We start from the raw sequence: 19,411 nt of genomic DNA on the forward strand, positions 1-19,411 counted from the left end.
ACTCTATTCTGTATCTAACTTGTTTCAGGTTTCAGCAGACAATGTGTGGGCCCTATATAAGAGGAAGCTTCAGCTTGATATTGAAGTGAAGGAGCTCCTCAAAAAGGAATTGGAGGAAAAAAATCAGGTGAATCAGTTGACACTTATTTCCATTTTCCATGTCATTTTTGCTTTCATCCCACACCCACGTTTGACGGTGTGGGATGAAAGCAAAAATGAAATGAAAAATGGAAATAAGTGTCAACTGATGTACCTTTTCCCCCCCTCCATTTCCCTAATTTCTTCACAGGATCGTCAGTGGACTCGGGATGCGGAGAGGCAGCACAAAGACCTCATCATCCGAAAGACCATGCTGGAGGTGGAGGAATTGGAGGCTAAAAATAAGGTAAATCAGTGGACACACTTATTTCCATGCTTTCATCCCCCACCCACTAAGCATTTCCCTAATGTCTTCACAGGAACGTCAGTGGCATGAGAATGTGGAGAGGCAGCACAAAACGCTCCTCATCAAAAAGACCATGCTGGAGTTGAAGGCATTGGAGGCCAAAAATAAGGTAAATCAGTTGACACTTATTTCCATGATTTCATCCCCCACCCACACTGTCAAACAGTTCACCATTTCCCTAATTTCTTCACAGGAATGAAGCAGCAGAAGAGGAACGCAATCATGCATTTAAAATTAAATAAAGACAAAATACAACAAGTGTGTCACATTTTTTTCAGACCCATTTAATTACACAGAAGAACAATTTATACGAGAGATACCGCTTCTCCAGTGAGGGTCTACGGTATCTGCGTAATTTTCTCAAGCCATACCTCGCAAATGTGAGCCGCAGTAGCCATGCCCTTACAGTGCCACAGATATGTCTCGCCCTGTGATTTTTTGCATCTGGGACCTTCAGCACAAAACCTGGGGAAAAACACAGTAGCAGAACCATTCAGTCATTTTAGTTCATGTAAAAAATTGCAGTGTGATGCCCTCCCTGACAGCCCTTCCAGTTGGGTAGTCCAGTGTGATGGGGTCTACCACGTCAGGGGGCTGTGGGTCCTCAAGAGGGACTCTCTCCCTCCTTATGGTGGCTATATTGTGGAGCACCACACACGCTGCTACGATCCTGCATGCCCGGTCCGGGACAACCCTGAGCTCCTGGAGGCAGGTGAAGCGGGCCTTCAGGATCCCAAAAGCATTTTCAATCCTGACCCTGGTCCTGCTATGGGCCACATTGAAACGGGTTTGTGGCCCGACCTCAGGGTCAGGATATGGGGTCATAAGAAATGACTGGCAGGCATACCCCCGGTCCCCAAGGAGCACTCCACTGAACAGCCCTGAGAAGGAATATTGCCAACATCAGTATCACATTGCAGTTTGGGGAATGCATGACTCAAAATTATATTAAATGTATATTTTCCACATACCTTGCTCAAATCTGTGGCACAGTGTGGACTCCCTGAAGATCCGGGAGTCATGAACTGACCCTGGCCACTTGGCATCCAGGCTGGTGATTAGGTATTGGTGGTCACAAGTCATCTACAAAAGCATTTGGGTTACATTTACTTCCACATAACAGGATTTCAATGTGCATTGACGGCAAGGTGGAGGGAATGACATTATGTGCTGTACTGTGTGAATATTTCCATATGAATGATCTGTCTAAGGCAATGTGGTAGGCTATGACCCAACAAATAGCATATCGTTATTGGTTAATTTATTCCCCAGGGGGACGTTAAGTGTTAGTCACATGCACATCACAGTGATATGTATCTGACACAAATGCGTGCAATGAGGTAGGCTATGTGAATTCCTCCAAAATATGGAATGGAAAATCATACATGCTTGAAGATGAAGCTATTGATGTGCAACTTCAATGTAAAATGTGCGTTGTGCATGGCAAATGATCATTGCAGGATTTACCTGGATGTTGAGGCTGTGAAATGACTTGCGGTTCACATAGTCCCCTTCGTTTTCACCCAGAGGTGCGGAGATGGGGATGTGCGTGCAGTCTATGCAACCGAGCACTCTGGGGAAGCCTATGACAGGAGTAGGCTGCATTTAATATACATGAGTCATGGGGTCTACAATATAGCCTAGAGATGGAGTCAAATGAGTTACCTGCAATGTCATAAAAGCCTTCTTTTATGGCCAGCGTGGGCAAGTGGCCAGGGAAAATGACGAATCCGGGCAGCAGCTGGGTTAGGACACGGGCTACTTTATGAATGGTCTTGCAAACTGTGTTCTTGCTGAGGTTTTCGGCATCCCCGACTGAATACATGAAGGTCCCAGACGCAAAAAAACGCAGGGCGATGCATATCATATGTGGTACTGTAAGGGCTTGGCTACGGCGGGTCACATTAGCGAGGTATGGCTCGAGCAAATCACACAGATATCGTAGACCCTCACTGGAGAAACGATACCTCTCGTATAAATAGTCATCTGTGTAATTAAATGGGTCTTGGCGGACGCGAAATATTCTTTCCCTTCGTAACGCTCCCCTCACGATCCTTGCTCCTTCCTCATAGATTTCTTCTCCGAAGGGGTTGGCCATCTCGAAGACGCTGATTTTCCATGGAGCTCATTGGTTCATGGGCGGTACCTTTAAAGGGTTGATCTCATCCTCTGAAGCTAACCTGGTCGCGACCAGGTTAGCTTTGCAGCGTCAGTTGCCATGGTGATTGAAAGTTAACTTGCTTTGTAGTACGGCTAAACCAGGTTTAAACTCAAACTTACTCGGATAAGGCATTAAACTAGCTTCGTAGTACAGGCCTCTGGTTTTGGAACATTTGTTGTGCAGCTGATGTGGGATCTACTCCACTATTTGCACGTGGTTGCATCAAACATTTGCTTCATTCAGTACAATGTAGCCTACATTTTTGATGGTAAATGGCAGTTAATAACAAATGCCATTTACCCAATGGCATTTACCCCATAAAGAGCCAATGTTTACCATTGTGTATTTGCTGGTAGAACAACTTGTTACACCAGCAAATACACAATGGTAAACATTGGCTCTTTACAGTCCTGATTCTGAAGGGAAGAAAATATTTGAGGAAAATGTTTAAACGGTCGCTTGGTGTCATTCAGCATATACAGTAATTGATCAACAAGTAGGCTGCTATAACTTCATTGACAGAAGTAAAAGAATGCAACAAGCAATGAACACATAAGCCTGCTCCAGTAACTACAGGCATTACAATCTTTAAATCTTTACAAATAGTTTGGATGGCTTTGCTGTTCTTGGGACAGATGGTCTCCAATGTATGTGTGGCTTCTTGGTCGCCTATTTGCATTTGTGAGTGATATTTTCCATCTAAAATAAAGATTCTAAATCAATGTGTTGGCATAGGTGGATTATGACATGATGGACCCCTGGGCCTGGACACACAATGAGAACTAAGGCATACATTCACTTTACTCAACAGGATTTACATCACAGTCAAGGTTCTTGCACACAGAGTCCGAATTGTTCGCTGCGTTTTTTTAATCCGTCATCCGAAAAAAACACGTCACGCACAGATACCTTGCCCACTGAGTCCGATGCGTTAATTATCCAATATTCGTTGCGAAGATTCGCAACGAAAAGAAAACTACCGCGATCCAGTCTGTGTGGCTCTCTGTCTCTCTCCTCCCCCCCCCCCCCCTTCCCCATACACACACACACACACACACACACACACACACACACACACCGTGTCCCGCATTCCAAGCTGGTCTGCAATCACCCGGCACATTCTGTCTTTTAATTCTGAATCTCTGTATTCCTGCTTTGCCATAAAATGCTTTGTGCTGGGAGACGAACTGAATTAACTTCTCAGATGCCATTTTTCATTGTGAATAGCAACACTACGGCAGCTCTGGGTGGTCAAACACCTGTCAAAACGATTTCATGGATGCGGAAAAACGCAGAAAATCGAACCTCGTCCGAAAACTTAAATGACGGACGTAATTGTCGGACTCGGTGTGTCAATGATGATTGACACAAATGAGGTCGTATTTTTATTTTTTTCGTGCGTCAATTTCGGACGAAAAAACGGACTCTATGTGCAAGGACCTTCAGAGTCACACCTGAACTCAAAGCCAACAGCACAATAACAATACATAACTTCACCTGTATCTCCATAAAGGCAACAAAATTCACTTTTTTTTGTCCACCAAATAGCCACTCAATACATTACCATTGTTCTCTTGGATGGTGAGTGAAGCAAATCTACCAGCCACTTTTACCAGCATTTGGCTGCTGGCTGTACTAATTTTGGACCATGTCTAAGGTCGCTTTCACATAAGCTGTTTAGTCCGCTTTAACCGCGCCAGAGTTTGTTAACTCGGATAGTGCGGTTCGTTTGGGATGGTGTGAAAGCGCAAATGAACTCTGTTGCGGAAACAAACAAACGAACTCTGGCGCGCTTGAAAACGTGGGTCTCGGTTCGCTTCCAAGTGAACCCTGGCGCGGTTCGTTTGTTGTGTGAAAGCGAAACGGACTAAACACAAGAGTGCCAGTGCATCTGATGCACTCATGCAGTGCATCGGTTACATGCCGCCATTCCGACGTGCTGCCACTCCGACGTTCCGCCACTCAGAAATATCGGCACTCAGAAATATTGCCACTCAGAAATCCCGCCACTCCGAACTTGATTTGACTTCCAGTTCACGTTCAGGCAGCTGAACCTCGTTCAGACACAGTGTTGCCAGATGGCAAATGTTGAATTATCGTACCAGAGGGTCAAAATTATCGTTTTTGGAGTGAAATTATCGGGGTCATCCCTATGTTCCCCGGGTCCTATGTTCCCCGTTTTTCCCAAATGGTGTCCACCCGCTATGCCGACCACCCGCAATGCCGACCTTAGGTTTAGGCGTGGGGGTGGGAGAGGTTAGGTTTTGGGTTAGGGTCTGGGGGAGGTTAGGTTTAGGCATGGGGGGAGGTTAGGTTTGGCGTTTGGGGCTGGGAGAGGTTAGTGAAAAACGGGGAATATAGAACCCGGGGAACATAGAACCCGGGGAACATAGACATGATCCCAAATTATCGCACGCGCGCCGCACTGGGGTGGGGGGACTGCGGCTGACACAGACTACTTTTTGGACTTGGCATGATTTTTCAACTCTGTGATCTCAGCCAGCGTGTCGCTTTCCCATTCAGTCTGGGTACATGTGTTTTCTGTGCTTACTTTTTGGCTGTTCAGGCGGCTCCCCTCCCGGCTCTCCCCTGTCGTCACGTTCCTCCTGGTCGGCACCACTCGTTTTCTTTATGTTTTATTTGATGGTTTCCAAGACTCGCCCCGTATCTTCCCGCATTCTGCTCTGTGACGCGCACCTACTGTCTGTGACTGTCTGTGTTTATGGTTTTCAGGTTGTGAAAAGGTCCAAAAAATGAAATTTACAAAAAAATGAGGAGACTTTGTGAAAGTGAAGACGCACACCCAGTGCTATCCAGTCTCGCATAGATGACATTTCGAACAATGAAGGCAGGAATTTTCGTAATGGTGGGACCTATGAAAAAAAGGTGAAGGACCGCCAGTCCGAGTAATGGAAGTTAACGTTCGGAGTGGCAGGGTTTCGGAAAGGCAGACGGTTACCTGACCAATAGAGACGACATTGTGATAATTGCACCTAAGGCACAAGGTAGGGTAACTGTCTGCCTTTCCGAAGCCCTGCCACTCCGAACGTTAACTTCCATTATTCGGACTGGCAGTCGTTCACCTTTTTTTCATAGGTCCCACCATTACGAAAATTCCTGCCTTCATTATTCGAAATGTCGGCCCTTCCTCGTTTTTCTAAAGGAGCCGCCATTCCGAAGTTTGGATATTGTGTGGTAATATGGCACAAATGTACTGATGCTTTCTGAAGGCTATTTAGCCTACTTGATTAGGCTACTACTGTTTTTGTAGTGTCCACCCGCTATGCCGACCACCCGCAATGCCCACCTTAGGTTTAGGCGTGGGGGTGGGAGAGGTTAGGTTTTGGGTTAGGGTCTGGGGGAGGTTAGGTTCAGGCATGGGGGGAGGTTAGGTTTGGCGTGGGGCTGGGGTTAGCTCCAGCTCCACCGACACGCTGCACACCGCCTCGGTTTTCCTTTCACCACTAAGTAAATAAATAAGTTATGTTTATACAGCAGCTTTCACAGACAGTCAAATCAAGTTCGGAGTGGCGGACCTTATGGAAATCGGAGTGGTGGGATTTCTGAGTGGCAATATTTCGGAGTGGCAGAACGTCGGAGTGGCAGCACGTCGGAGTGGCAGCATGTAACCCACAAGGTAGCACACACAGATCTTCAGGACAAAGGATTCTCTATTTCACCATTTTCACCAGAAGCGACATTCTCTCTGTTATAAGTCACTGTACCATCTCCAATGACTAAAAAGCTGTTATATTAAGGTGAAAAAAATGCTTATTGGGGCTTTAAAATTAGCCCAATAGACAACACATGCTAATATGCCATAGCCCAGCGATCCTCAAAGTCCGGACTCCGGTCCGCATCCGGACCCAGACGCCGTCCTATCCGGACCGAGCCCTATAACCTACAAATCATTGAGAATTGTTACATTTCACGGAGCGTTTCTATTTTAACCGGCACATGGTTTTCTAGCCTTTACGGTACTGGTTTATCTGCCAGGAAGCTCACAGACCAATGTATGCGCTCTAAATCATCACATGTGATGCTACTCAGCCAATCAAATATCCGATTCGATTCTGCCTGTTCCAGTGCTGCAGGCAAGAGTGTCAGTGACACACCGACGGACGGAGTAGAGGCGAGAGACTCGGAGAAATGCGAGAGATAGAAGTCATTTCACATGGCTTGCTCAAAAGAAACGAGTAGACCGCAAAAACAAAGATTTAGTTTTAATCCGGAGTAGGCAGACTCATGTTCATTCATTGTTCTCACGGGCAGCTCAAAACCAGGCAGTCTGTCTCATGTGAAGTGCGATGCGATCCTAACCTGTCTAATGTCTATGAAAGCGCCACACGAGCAAACACACTCAAGTCCAGACTGAGGACACACTCACACATTCACTGCCCAACGGCATGTGACGTTTGCATTGCGAACGATCGATAGACAGACAGACAGACAGACAGACAGACAGACACTGAGACAGACAGACAGACAGACAGACAGACAGACGGATAGACAGATAGATAGATAGATAGATAGATAGATAGATAGATAGATAGATAGATAGATAGATAGATAGATAGATAGACAGATAGATGGATAGATAGATAGATAGACAGACAGATAGGGAGCTCACTTCTCTCAATAGAAAAGGTGGAGGAAAGGGAAGAAAAGGGGATTTTTTTTCTAAAATTAAAGCACTTTTAAGATGCACATTTTTTCAAAGCACTCTGTTGTATGTTATTTTTAAATGCAGCCATTATTTTCACTTGAAATGAGAAAAGAACGTGTATTTATTATTAGTGTAGGCTAGTTATTTATAATTAATCCAGTTAAATATGAAAACTAAATAAACATTGTTGATGTTTATTTTGATTCAACAGTCAGTTGTTGACTACATACAGACATTGTACCATTAGGCTACTGCAATCATTGAAGTAGCCTAAGTTCAATGGCACTGAATCATAACGCAAGCTACTGTACGTTACAATGTTCTGGACCTTTGCTTGAGGACATTTTCTCTAACTGGACCTCTATGACTTTTAATTGAGTGCCCCTGCCATAGCCTATCAAAGTGAAAATGATTAGGTGAAAGTTGTAGGCCTAATTATTATCTATAATAAGAGGAAATATTAAAAGATAAAATCTTTATATTATATACATACATAAGGTTACATGCTGCCACTCCGACGTTCTGCCACTCCGAAATATCGGCACTCAGAAAGGGTTCTATATTCCCCGTTTTTCACTAACCTCTCCCAGCCCCCACGCCAAACCTAACCTCCCCCCATGCCTAAACCTAACCTCCCCCAGACCCTAACCCAAAACCTAACCTCTCCCACCCCCACGCCTAAACCTAAGGTCGGCATTGCGGCTTCTAAGGTGAACGACCACCAGTCCGAATAATGGAAGTTAACGTTCGGAGTGGCAGGGCTTCGGAAAGGCAGAGGAACCCCATGGAACCCTATGGAGCACAAGTGGCGCGATCGGCTTGAGTGTCAGACTCTAGCTGGCTAACTCTGTTTACATTTTAAAAACTGCGACAGTTCACGCAACTTTAACACTTGTGCATATATTATACATTCTGAGTGAGAGCAGAAGTAGCTCAAGAGTTTGATGTGTAATATATGCATGTCGTGTTAAAGTTGCGTGAACTGTCGCAGTTTTAAAAATGTAAAGAGTCAAGCCGGCTAGAGTCAGACACTCACGCCTCGCGCCACTTGTGCTCCATAGGGTTCCATTGCCGTTGCCACCCACTGGGCTTTCACACCGGCAGGGCTCCGTGCCGCTTCCAGTTCCCGAACCCAAATTTTAACCCGCCGGCGCGTTCAGACCAAAAAAATGATTGGTTCGGAACCTGAAAAGTTGGTTCTCAGCGGAACCAAAAAATAGTTGTTTTTTCCTTGGGAACCGTGACATCATCAGTGCGCGTGTCTCATTCTAGGCTGTGAAAACGAGCAGGAAGGAGAAGAAGGCAGTGACAACATGGAGAAAAATAATTTGCAGTGGTCTGCTGAGGAAACCAAATGTTTAGTGGCGATTTGGGCATCTACCGAATCTCAAGAAAAGCTAGAAAGCAGTACAAGAAAGAGCAAGTCGTATGCCGAACTTGCGGAAGAGAGGGCCAAGGCTGGGTTCACTCGAACGCCAGACCAAATAATTAATCAACTTAATAAACTGAAGAAGGACTACCGAATAATGTCCTCCCACTTTGGTTCCGCTTAAACTGGTGTGAACGCGGGCTGGTTCGCTAGAAAGCACCAAAGTTCTGAGACTGCAGAACGGAACCAGAGCCAGAACCGTGTCTGTCTGAAAGTGGTGCCAGTGAAGCGGTTTGTTTACCAAAATGCTGCTCAGCTGAGCCCTCGTATAGGCTCAATAAGAGGCATAAGAGAAGGCGATATTCCTTTCATTGTTCTACCTTTCCTGTATTCTCAGACTTGTAGGGAGATGTGGCTTTATCCTCAAAACTGCATGATAATGTCAATCTAAGAAAAATAAGAAATAAATCTACAATAGACTATATCAAATAACACGTCGTTGATGTCATCGTTGATGTCAGGTGTCGGACGCGATGAGATGCGAGTGCCAAAATGCGACATTCACACTTCACGTTATCCTCTTTGATTGAACAGGGATAAGAACATAATTGACACATAATTAGCGAGCAGATGACAGAGATTACAGATCATTTTTTTAAACAACAGAAATCAGAGAATCCATGGTGACAGGCAGGTTGCCTGCGTCTGTGCACATTTGGCACAAGAGGAGGGCAGGAGAGCCACGCCTCGGAGCTGCCAAGTGAATACAGTGATTAATACATGATGCAATGTTATAATACACATGACATTCTGATTATATCCAACCAAATCCCCCTTTTTTCCCTTCATCTCCAAATCGGATCACTTTTCCTCCCCCTCTGTTGCGCTCACTGCATTCACCACAGCCAGCAACATGTTGCCACTCTCTATTTTCTTTTGAAGTGATAATCAGGCTGGTCTATAGAGAGCTCCAGGGATGACGTATTTTTGTAGGCTGAATGCGGAAGTCCCGAACTTCCTGGTTCTTCACTGTTTCTGTCTATGGGATTTTTGAATGGGTTTTTGGCGCGATGCTTCAAATAATGTCTGTGGGCAACGCAAGTTTAATCAAACGCGAACCAATGGTTCAGCGGGATAATCTTCACACATGAGGACCACTTTCATGAGTTTTGAAGCGTAACTGCGAGCCCTAGAGGTAAAAAGCTCGTGCTAAGCTAATCCAGAACTGCACACGGTGTCGCATACTGTGTGTGACCGAAGGCGCGAGAGAAATGGGGATATTGAACTGCGGTCAACTGAGCCGACGTTCGCGAAACCACAGTCAAGCCAGCCGACACTTGGTTTTTGATGCGTGTCTATTCGTGCCGTAACGGTACTGCTGCTTCACGGGTGTTCGGAGCGGGCTAAAAAGTCGAGTGTCACAATTCAGCGATCCTTAGATCGACATTACAACAAACAGTGTATTGAATGACTGTTGAATATGTCACAAAAGTCCTACCTTATTGAACGATCGTAGCAGGAGTTTCGCTTGGTACTATCATGTTGATGCTCTCAACAAGATGGCGAAAAACCGGCATTTCCGGGACTGGTTTTTCAAAATAAAAGCACGATTCGACTCCAGTCTAGACCACACAGATTTGGTGTTTGTTCCGACTTTCGAAGTACTGTACAATCTTATAACTCCATAATCCCACACCATGACTCACATGGTTGTGTACACTACACCCCTGGGTATACACTCTCATGAAATTAGCCATTTTCACTGTGCCATTTTGGAGAAATACAGTCAAAATCTCAATACTGAACTTGAAAAATGTGTTTTTTTAGACTTCTAAGTACCGGTACTGTACAATCGCATAACTCCATAATCCCACACCATGACTCACATGGTTGTGTACACTACACCCCTGGGTATACACTCTCATGAAATTAGCCATTTTCACTGTGCCATTTTGGAGAAATACAGTCAAAATCTCAATACTGAACTTGAAAAATGTGTTTTTTTAGACTTCTAAGTACTGTACAATCGCATAACTCCATAATCCCACACCATGACTGACATGGTTGTGTACACTACACCCCTGGGTATACACTCTCATGAAATTAGCCATTTTCACTGTGCCATTTTGGAGAAATAGTCAAAATCTCAATACTGAACTTGAAAAATGTGTTTTTTTAGACTTCTAAGTACTGTACAATCGCATAACTCCATAATCCCACACCATGACTCACATGGTTGTGTACACTACACCCCTGGGTATACACTCTCATGAAATTAGCCATTTTCACTGTGCCATTTTGGAGAAATACAGTCAAAATCTCAATACTGAACTTGAAAAATGTGTTTTTTTAGACTTCTAAGTACCGGTACTGTACAATCGCATAACTCCATAATCCCACACCATGACTGACATGGTTGTGTACACTACACCCCTGGGTATACACTCTCATGAAATTAGCCATTTTCACTGTGCCATTTTGGAGAAATACAGTCAAAATCTTAATACTGAACTTGAAAAATGTGTTTTTTTAGACTTCTAAGTACCGGTACTGTACAATCGCATAACTCCATAATCCCACACCATGACTCACATGGTTGTGTACACTACACCCCTGGGTATACACTCTCATGAAATTAGCCATTTTCACTGTGCCATTTTGGAGAAATACAGTCAAAATCTCAATACTGAACTTGAAAAATGTGTTTTTTTTACATTCTAAGTACTGTACAATCGCATAACTCCATAATCCCACACCATGACTGACATGGTTGTGTACACTACACCCCTGGGTATACACTCTCATGAAATTAGCCATTTTCACTGTGCCATTTTGGAGAAATAGTCAAAATCTCAATACTGAACTTGAAAAATGTGTTTTTTTAGACTTCTAAGTACTGTACAATCGCATAACTCCATAATCCCACACCATGACTGACATGGTTGTGTACACTACACCCCTGGGTATACACTCTCATGAAATTAGCCATTTTCACTGTGCCATTTTGGAGAAATACAGTCAAAATCTCAATACTGAACTTGAAAAATGTGTTTTTTTAGACTTCTAAGTACCGGTACTGTACAATCGCATAACTCCATAATCCCACACCATGACTCAGATGGTTGTGTACAATACACCCCTGGGTATACACTCTCATGAAATTAGCCATTTTCACTGTGCCATTTTGGAGAAATACAGTCAAAATCTCAATACTGAACTTGAAAAATGTGTTTTTTTTACATTCTAAGTACTGTACAATCGCATAACTCCATAATCCCACACCATGACTGACATGGTTGTGTACACTACACCCCTGGGTATACACTCTCATGAAATTAGCCATTTTCACTGTGCCATTTTGGAGAAATAGTCAAAATCTCAATACTGAACTTGAAAAATGTGTTTTTTTAGACTTCTAAGTACTGTACAATCGCATAACTCCATAATCCCACACCATGACTGACATGGTTGTGTACACTACACCCCTGGGTATACACTCTCATGAAATTAGCCATTTTCACTGTGCCATTTTGGAGAAATACAGTCAAAATCTCAATACTGAACTTGAAAAATGTGTTTTTTTAGACTTCTAAGTACCGGTACTGTACAATCGCATAACTCCATAATCCCACACCATGACTCACATGGTTGTGTACAATACACCCCTGGGTATACACTCTCATGAAATTAGCCATTTTCACTGTGCCATTTTGGAGAAATACAGTCAAAATCTTAATACTGAACTTGAAAAATTTGTTTTTTTAGACTTCTAAGTACCGGTACTGTACAATCGCATAACTCCATAATCCCACACCATGACTCACATGGTTGTGTACACTACACCCCTGGGTATACACTCTCATGAAATTAGCCATTTTCACTGTGCCATTTTGGAGAAATACAGTCAAAATCTTAATACTGAAGTTGAAAAATGTGTTTTTTTAGACTTCTAAGTACCGGTACTGTACAATCGCATAACTCCATAATCCCACACCATGACTCACATGGTTGTGTACACTACACCCCTGGGTATACACTCTCATGAAATTAGCCATTTTCACTGTGCCATTTTGGAGAAATACAGTCAAAATCTCAATACTGAACATGAAAAATGTGTTTTTTTTACTTTCTAAGTACTGTCTAATCGCATAACTCCATAATCCCACACCATGACTGACATGGTTGTGTACACTACACCCCTGGGTATACACTCTCATGAAATTAGCCATTTTCACTGTGCCATTTAGGAGAAATAGTCAAAATCTCAATACTGCACTTGAAAAATGTGTTTTTTTAGACTTCTAAGTACTGTACAATCGCATAACTCCATAATCCCACACCATGACTCACATGGTTGTGTACACTACACCCCTGGGTATACACTCTCATGAAATTAACCATTTTCACTGTGCCATTTTGGAGAAATACAGTCAAAATCTCAATACTGAACATGAAAAATGTGTTTTTTTTACTTTCTAAGTACTGTCTAATCGCATAACTCCATAATCCCACACCATGACTGACATGGTTGTGTACACTACACCCCTGGGTATACACTCTCATGAAATTAGCCATTTTCACTGTGCCATTTTGGAGAAATACAGTCAAAATCTCAATACTGAACTTGAAAAATGTGTTTTTTTAGACTTCTAAGTACTGTACAATCGCATAACTCCATAATCCCACACCATGACTGACATGGTTGTGTACAATACACCCCTGGGTATACACTCTCATGAAATTAGCCATTTTCACTGTGCCATTTTGGAGAAATACAGTCAAAATCTTAATACTGAACTTGAAAAATTTGTTTTTTTAGACTTCTAAGTACCGGTACTGTACAATCGCATAACTCCATAATCCCACACCATGACTCACATGGTTGTGTACACTACACCCCTGGGTATACACTCTCATGAAATTAGCCATTTTCACTGTGCCATTTTGGAGAAATACAGTCAAAATCTTAATACTGAAGTTGAAAAATGTGTTTTTTTAGACTTCTAAGTACCGGTACTGTACAATCGCATAACTCCATAATCCCACACCATGACTCACATGGTTGTGTACACTACACCCCTGGGTATACACTCTCATGAAATTAGCCATTTTCACTGTGCCATTTTGGAGAAATACAGTCAAAATCTCAATACTGAACATGAAAAATGTGTTTTTTTTACTTTCTAAGTACTGTCTAATCGCATAACTCCATAATCCCACACCATGACTGACATGGTTGTGTACACTACACCCCTGGGTATACACTCTCATGAAATTAGCCATTTTCACTGTGCCATTTAGGAGAAATAGTCAAAATCTCAATACTGCACTTGAAAAATGTGTTTTTTTAGACTTCTAAGTACTGTACAATCGCATAACTCCATAATCCCACACCATGACTCACATGGTTGTGTACACTACACCCCTGGGTATACACTCTCATGAAATTAACCATTTTCACTGTGCCATTTTGGAGAAATACAGTCAAAATCTCAATACTGAACATGAAAAATGTGTTTTTTTTACTTTCTAAGTACTGTCTAATCGCATAACTCCATAATCCCACACCATGACTGACATGGTTGTGTACACTACACCCCTGGGTATACACTCTCATGAAATTAGCCATTTTCACTGTGCCATTTTGGAGAAATACAGTCAAAATCTCAATACTGAACTTGAAAAATGTGTTTTTTTAGACTTCTAAGTACCGGTACTGTACAATCGCATAACTCCATAATCCCACACCATGACTCAGATGGTTGTGTACAATACACCCCTGGGTATACACTCTCATGAAATTAGCCATTTTCACTGTGCCATTTTGGAGAAATACAGTCAAAATCTCAATACTGAACATGAAAAATGTGTTTTTTTTACTTTCTAAGTACTGTCTAATCGCATAACTCCATAATCCCACACCATGACTGACATGGTTGTGTACACTACACCCCTGGGTATACACTCTCATGAAATTAGCCATTTTCACTGTGCCATTTTGGAGAAATACGGTAGTCAAAATCTCAATACTGAACTTGAAAAATGTGTTTTTTTAGACTTCTAAGTACTGTACAATCGCATAACTCCATAATCCCACACCATGACTCACATGGTTGTGTACACTACACCCCTGGGTATACACTCTCATGAAATTAGCCATTTTCACTGTGCCATTTTGGAGAAATACAGTCAAAATCTCAATACTGAACTTGAAAAATGTGTTTTTTTAGACTTCTAAGTACCGGTACTGTACAATCGCATAACTCCATAATCCCACACCATGACTCACATGGTTGTGTACAATACACCCCTGGGTATACACTCATGAAATTAGCCATTTTCACTGTGCCATTTTGGAGAAATACAGTCAAAATCTTAATACTGAACTTGAAAAATGTGTTTTTTTAGACTTCTAAGTACCGGTACTGTACAATCGCATAACTCCATAATCCCACACCATGACTCACATGGTTGTGTACACTACACCCCTGGGTATACACTCTCATGAAATTAGCCATTTTCACTGTGCCATTTTGGAGAAATACAGTCAAAATCTCAATACTGAACTTGAAAAATGTGTTTTTTTAGACTTCTAAGTACCGGTACTGTACAATCGCATAACTCCATAATCCCACACCATGACTCACATGGTTGTGTACACTACACCCCTGGGTATACACTCTCATGAAATTAGCCATTTTCACTGTGCCATTTTGGAGAAATACAGTCAAAATCTTAATACTGAACTTGAAAAATGTGTTTTTTTAGACTTCTAAGTACCGGTACTGTACAATCGCATAACTCCATAATCCCACACCATGACTCACATGGTTGTGTACACTACACCCCTGGGTATACACTCTCATGAAATTAACCATTTTCACTGTGCCATTTTGGAGAAATACAGTCAAAATCTCAATACTGAACATGAAAAATGTGTTTTTTTTACTTTCTAAGTACTGTCTAATCGCATAACTCCATAATCCCACACCATGACTGACATGGTTGTGTACACTACACCCCTGGGTATACACTCTCATGAAATTAGCCATTTTCACTGTGCCATTTTGGAGAAATAGTCAAAATCTCAATACTGAACTTGAAAAATGTGTTTTTTTAGACTTCTAAGTACTGTACAATCGCATAACTCCATAATCCCACACCATGACTCACATGGTTGTGTACACTACACCCCTGGGTATACACTCTCATGAAATTAGCCATTTTCACTGTGCCATTTTGGAGAAATACAGTCAAAATCTCAATACTGAACTTGAAAAATGTGTTTTTTTAGACTTCTAAGTACCGGTACTGTACAATCGCATAACTCCATAATCCCACACCATGACTCACATGGTTGTGTACAATACACCCCTGGGTATACACTCTCATGAAATTAGCCATTTTCACGGTGCCATTTTGGAGAAATAGTCAAAATCTCAATACTGAACTTGAAAAAGGTGTTTTTTCTGCCTTTCTAAGTACTGTAAGTAAAATTAAGAACATCATAAAAAAACATTAGTGTTTACTGCAATGTGACCCTTCTTTACAGCAGATATCTGCCTCTATGCCAAAGTTTTGTTATAAAAGAGGTAAGAATATAAGCAATTCCATTGTAACATCTATGTATAGAGAACCCATGAAAACAAATTGGCTCTCTAAATAGGTGTATGGGAACTATCGGTGTGGGAGATGTACTCATTGCTCCAACACTTATGACATCAAAGAGTTTTGTCACCCCCATTCAGGTAAAAAGTATAAAATCAGAGAGTTCATTAATTGTATGCCCACTCATGTTGTATATATGCTTAAGTGTCAGTGTGGCTCTATATGTGGGGCAAACTAAGCGTTATTTAAAATTGAGAGTAGCTGAACATAAAGCTGCTATAAGAAATGAAAATATGGACTATGCTATCGCGAGGCACTCTAAAGAGAAGAACCATGGTTCTGCTGCCTCACTCAGATTCATGGGCATTGAGAGAGTCACCCCTCATCCAAGGGGTAGCAACCACATAAACCAGCTACTAAAAAGAGAAGCATATTGGATCCATACTCTTCACTCCTTGGACCCATATGGGCTGAATGAGGCATTAGATTTGAGCCGCTTTTTGTAATTTTGTAACTTGTTCCACTGTCTAACTCATGTTTCTCTGTGTCTACAGGTGACCTTGTATGTAGGCTAAGTTGAGCCACTGAACCCTCCCTGGCACAGCCCCTTTTCCCTGCCCTCCCTTGTTGAGACAGGACAAGTGTGGTGACTCGACTTGTAATGTTTGTGGTGTATACTGTGTTAATTCTGTGAACCATTTAATATGCACTTTGTGAATAGATATTGGATCTTTTCCTGAAAATTCCCCTCCCCCTTTTTACTTTTTCTATTGTTGAATTTTGTGGTGACTCCATTTTGTATTCTTGTGAGCACCTCATTTGGGTGATTGACACCTGCCAATCAGCCAATCAGCAACTGATGACTTGAATGCAGACCTGGTGGCAGTCTCAAACCCTATAGCGAACCTGATGAAGCACTTTGTGAAACACGTTGTTTGCCTTGTTTCCTGTTTTTAATGTAGCCTAAAAGTTAATAAAGTGTCTATTTTCCTACCCTGGTGTGCGCTGGAGAACTTCTTATTTCCTCTCTCTCTCTCTATATATATATATATATATCAGAATCCGAAGCGACATAGGACTATTTCCTAGATAAAACTAGAACAAAATACAATAGAATCCACTCGAAGTTATATAGCCTATGGACAGTAAGTGACACAAAAATATGTGCATTCTCCATCAGTCATTTTCAAGCACCCTTTATTAAAGTGAAATCTCTGAGGAACCCACTATTTCCTCTTTTTGCAATTCATTCTCTATAAGTACGCACTCTCTTTCAAGAAGCATTTCATCGCGTTTAAAAGCTGGTGGTGTTTTTTTTTAGCGCAGCGCTCTGGGCGCTGAAAGCTGAGGAAAGTTGAACAGGAAAAGTGCCCTGCTCCTCTTCACTCCTCCCACCTCGAGTCTTCTCCCAGGAGAGGAGGATTTTCATTTCGCTGCTTCCAGAGTTGCCAATAATCTGGCTTTGCCAAGCGTTATTTTTTAAATAACCGCATGGCCCCTTATGGTGTTGTTCTAACACATACATTCAGTTTGTGCACTGTCAACATTCAGCTAATATATGGTGGTGTTCTAACACCAGAGACAGTTCTGTCTTAATAATAAACCTTGAATTTGTGAATGTGATCAACCTGTGGACATTCAGTTTCTTATCCATTAGGTATCAGTATCATATCAGTCTCGAGTATTGTGATTCTGCACTTTGTAAGGGACACCTTGTATCCAGCAGTTAAACTTGTCTAACTATTTGCACATTCATATATCATGGAAATATTAATGAGGGAGGACTAGATATGATTTTAATGGGGTTTTTTTGTGTGGAAAAACCATAGCACACTATTTAAAGTAGAGTTTTAAGATGTGTAAAACATTTGTAGGGGATCTTTTATCCTCAAATTATATTCTATGATGTGAGGTTCAGTCATTCAGAAAGATACAGTAAAAATACTTTTACTTTTACTCGTTGGGTACATTTCAGAGCCTGTACTTTTTTACTTTTACTTGAGTAAAATAATTGAATCAGTACTTCTACTTTTACCAGAGTAGTTTTTTACACAAGTAACTGTACTTCTACTCAAGTACAGAATGTCAGTACTTTTCCCATCTCTGACCCTCCCCTCATTGAACTCTAAGTGCTCCTTCATACTTAGGGCTTCAAGCCCCGCAGGTGCAGAACCCCTATTATTTTGACTTTATTTACTTTCTTTGTTCCTCTTCCGCCACGATGCAAATTCCCGTGCGTTGGTACATCACAGACACCTGAAATCTGGTCCAATGACAGATATTGGTGCTCACTAGATGCCCTAGATTTATTTTTCTTATTTTTTTCCGTGTTGATGTGCATATCTTTTCTTATCTGCATTTTTTTAATTCTCACTTTTTAAGCAGTGCAGCCCCTTCTCTGTGTGAATTCGCTCATGTGCACGTGGAGGTCAGTAGTTGACCATGGCTAATTCATCTAGTGTAAAAAAAAAGGATGTAAAGTGATGTCACTGAACTGGTAATCTCGCTGGCCAGCCTCCTTTCCCTTCCGTCCGAGGAGTCTGGTGCCGCAGAAAAAGGCAACTGGGATAAACCCTCCCCTGCTCTACTGCTGCTCTCCCATTGGAGCGACTGTTTTGGTGGCAGGCGGATGTCCGCGCCCGGCTTATTACAAAGTCTGTCATTGGCTCCGACCATGTCAATCACAATGGCAACTAGCTAGCAAGCTAAGGGCAGAAACCTACACGCTAGCTCATTACTACACGCTGAAAATGATAAGTTGTATTGTTGGAAACTATTTCCAAGGGCACTGCCGCTAAGTGCCGCCCATCGAGAGGAAATTGGAAATTATGTCATAGAAATTGCTCGTATGTGATGTCATCAGGTAAGTCCTGATGATGTCATACATTGTGACATCATTATTGATCATCATTTTGATCTCATTACACTAATGATGTCATTGGCACTGATGATGTTATAGGCATTGTGACATCATCAGTGATGTCACTTGACCATTTGGGGTTTTCATCGGTGATGTTACTCGACCATTTGGGGTTTTTGGTTAACTCGAGCAATTGTGACATCACTGATGATGTCATAGACATTGTGACATTATTGTGATGTCAGCAGACTTGAAACGCTTGCTGCTATATTTACACTTTGTTATAGTAATTATTGTTGGTC

General features: G+C 42.1%; 1 protein-coding gene across 1 annotated transcript in view; it reads right to left on the reverse strand.

Moving 5' to 3' along the window:
• Nucleotides 1-952: 952 nt before the first annotated feature.
• The window catches only part of LOC310800022 (putative nuclease HARBI1), a gene marked incomplete at both ends in the record, with an annotated part of 29,307 nt that continues 10,848 nt past the window's right edge, over nucleotides 953-19,411 (reverse strand). The window contains 4 exons of the mRNA XM_083662619.1: nucleotides 953-1,326; nucleotides 1,417-1,528; nucleotides 1,913-2,028; nucleotides 2,111-2,260. Coding sequence (XP_083518745.1) covers nucleotides 953-1,326; nucleotides 1,417-1,528; nucleotides 1,913-2,028; nucleotides 2,111-2,260 — 752 coding nt within the window. The remainder of the gene's footprint in view (nucleotides 1,327-1,416; nucleotides 1,529-1,912; nucleotides 2,029-2,110; nucleotides 2,261-19,411) is intronic.

The sequence above is a fragment of the Poromitra crassiceps genome (assembly GCF_964638095.1).
Source record: "Poromitra crassiceps genome assembly, chromosome: 29".
NCBI classification, from domain to species: domain Eukaryota; kingdom Metazoa; phylum Chordata; class Actinopteri; order Beryciformes; family Melamphaidae; genus Poromitra; species Poromitra crassiceps.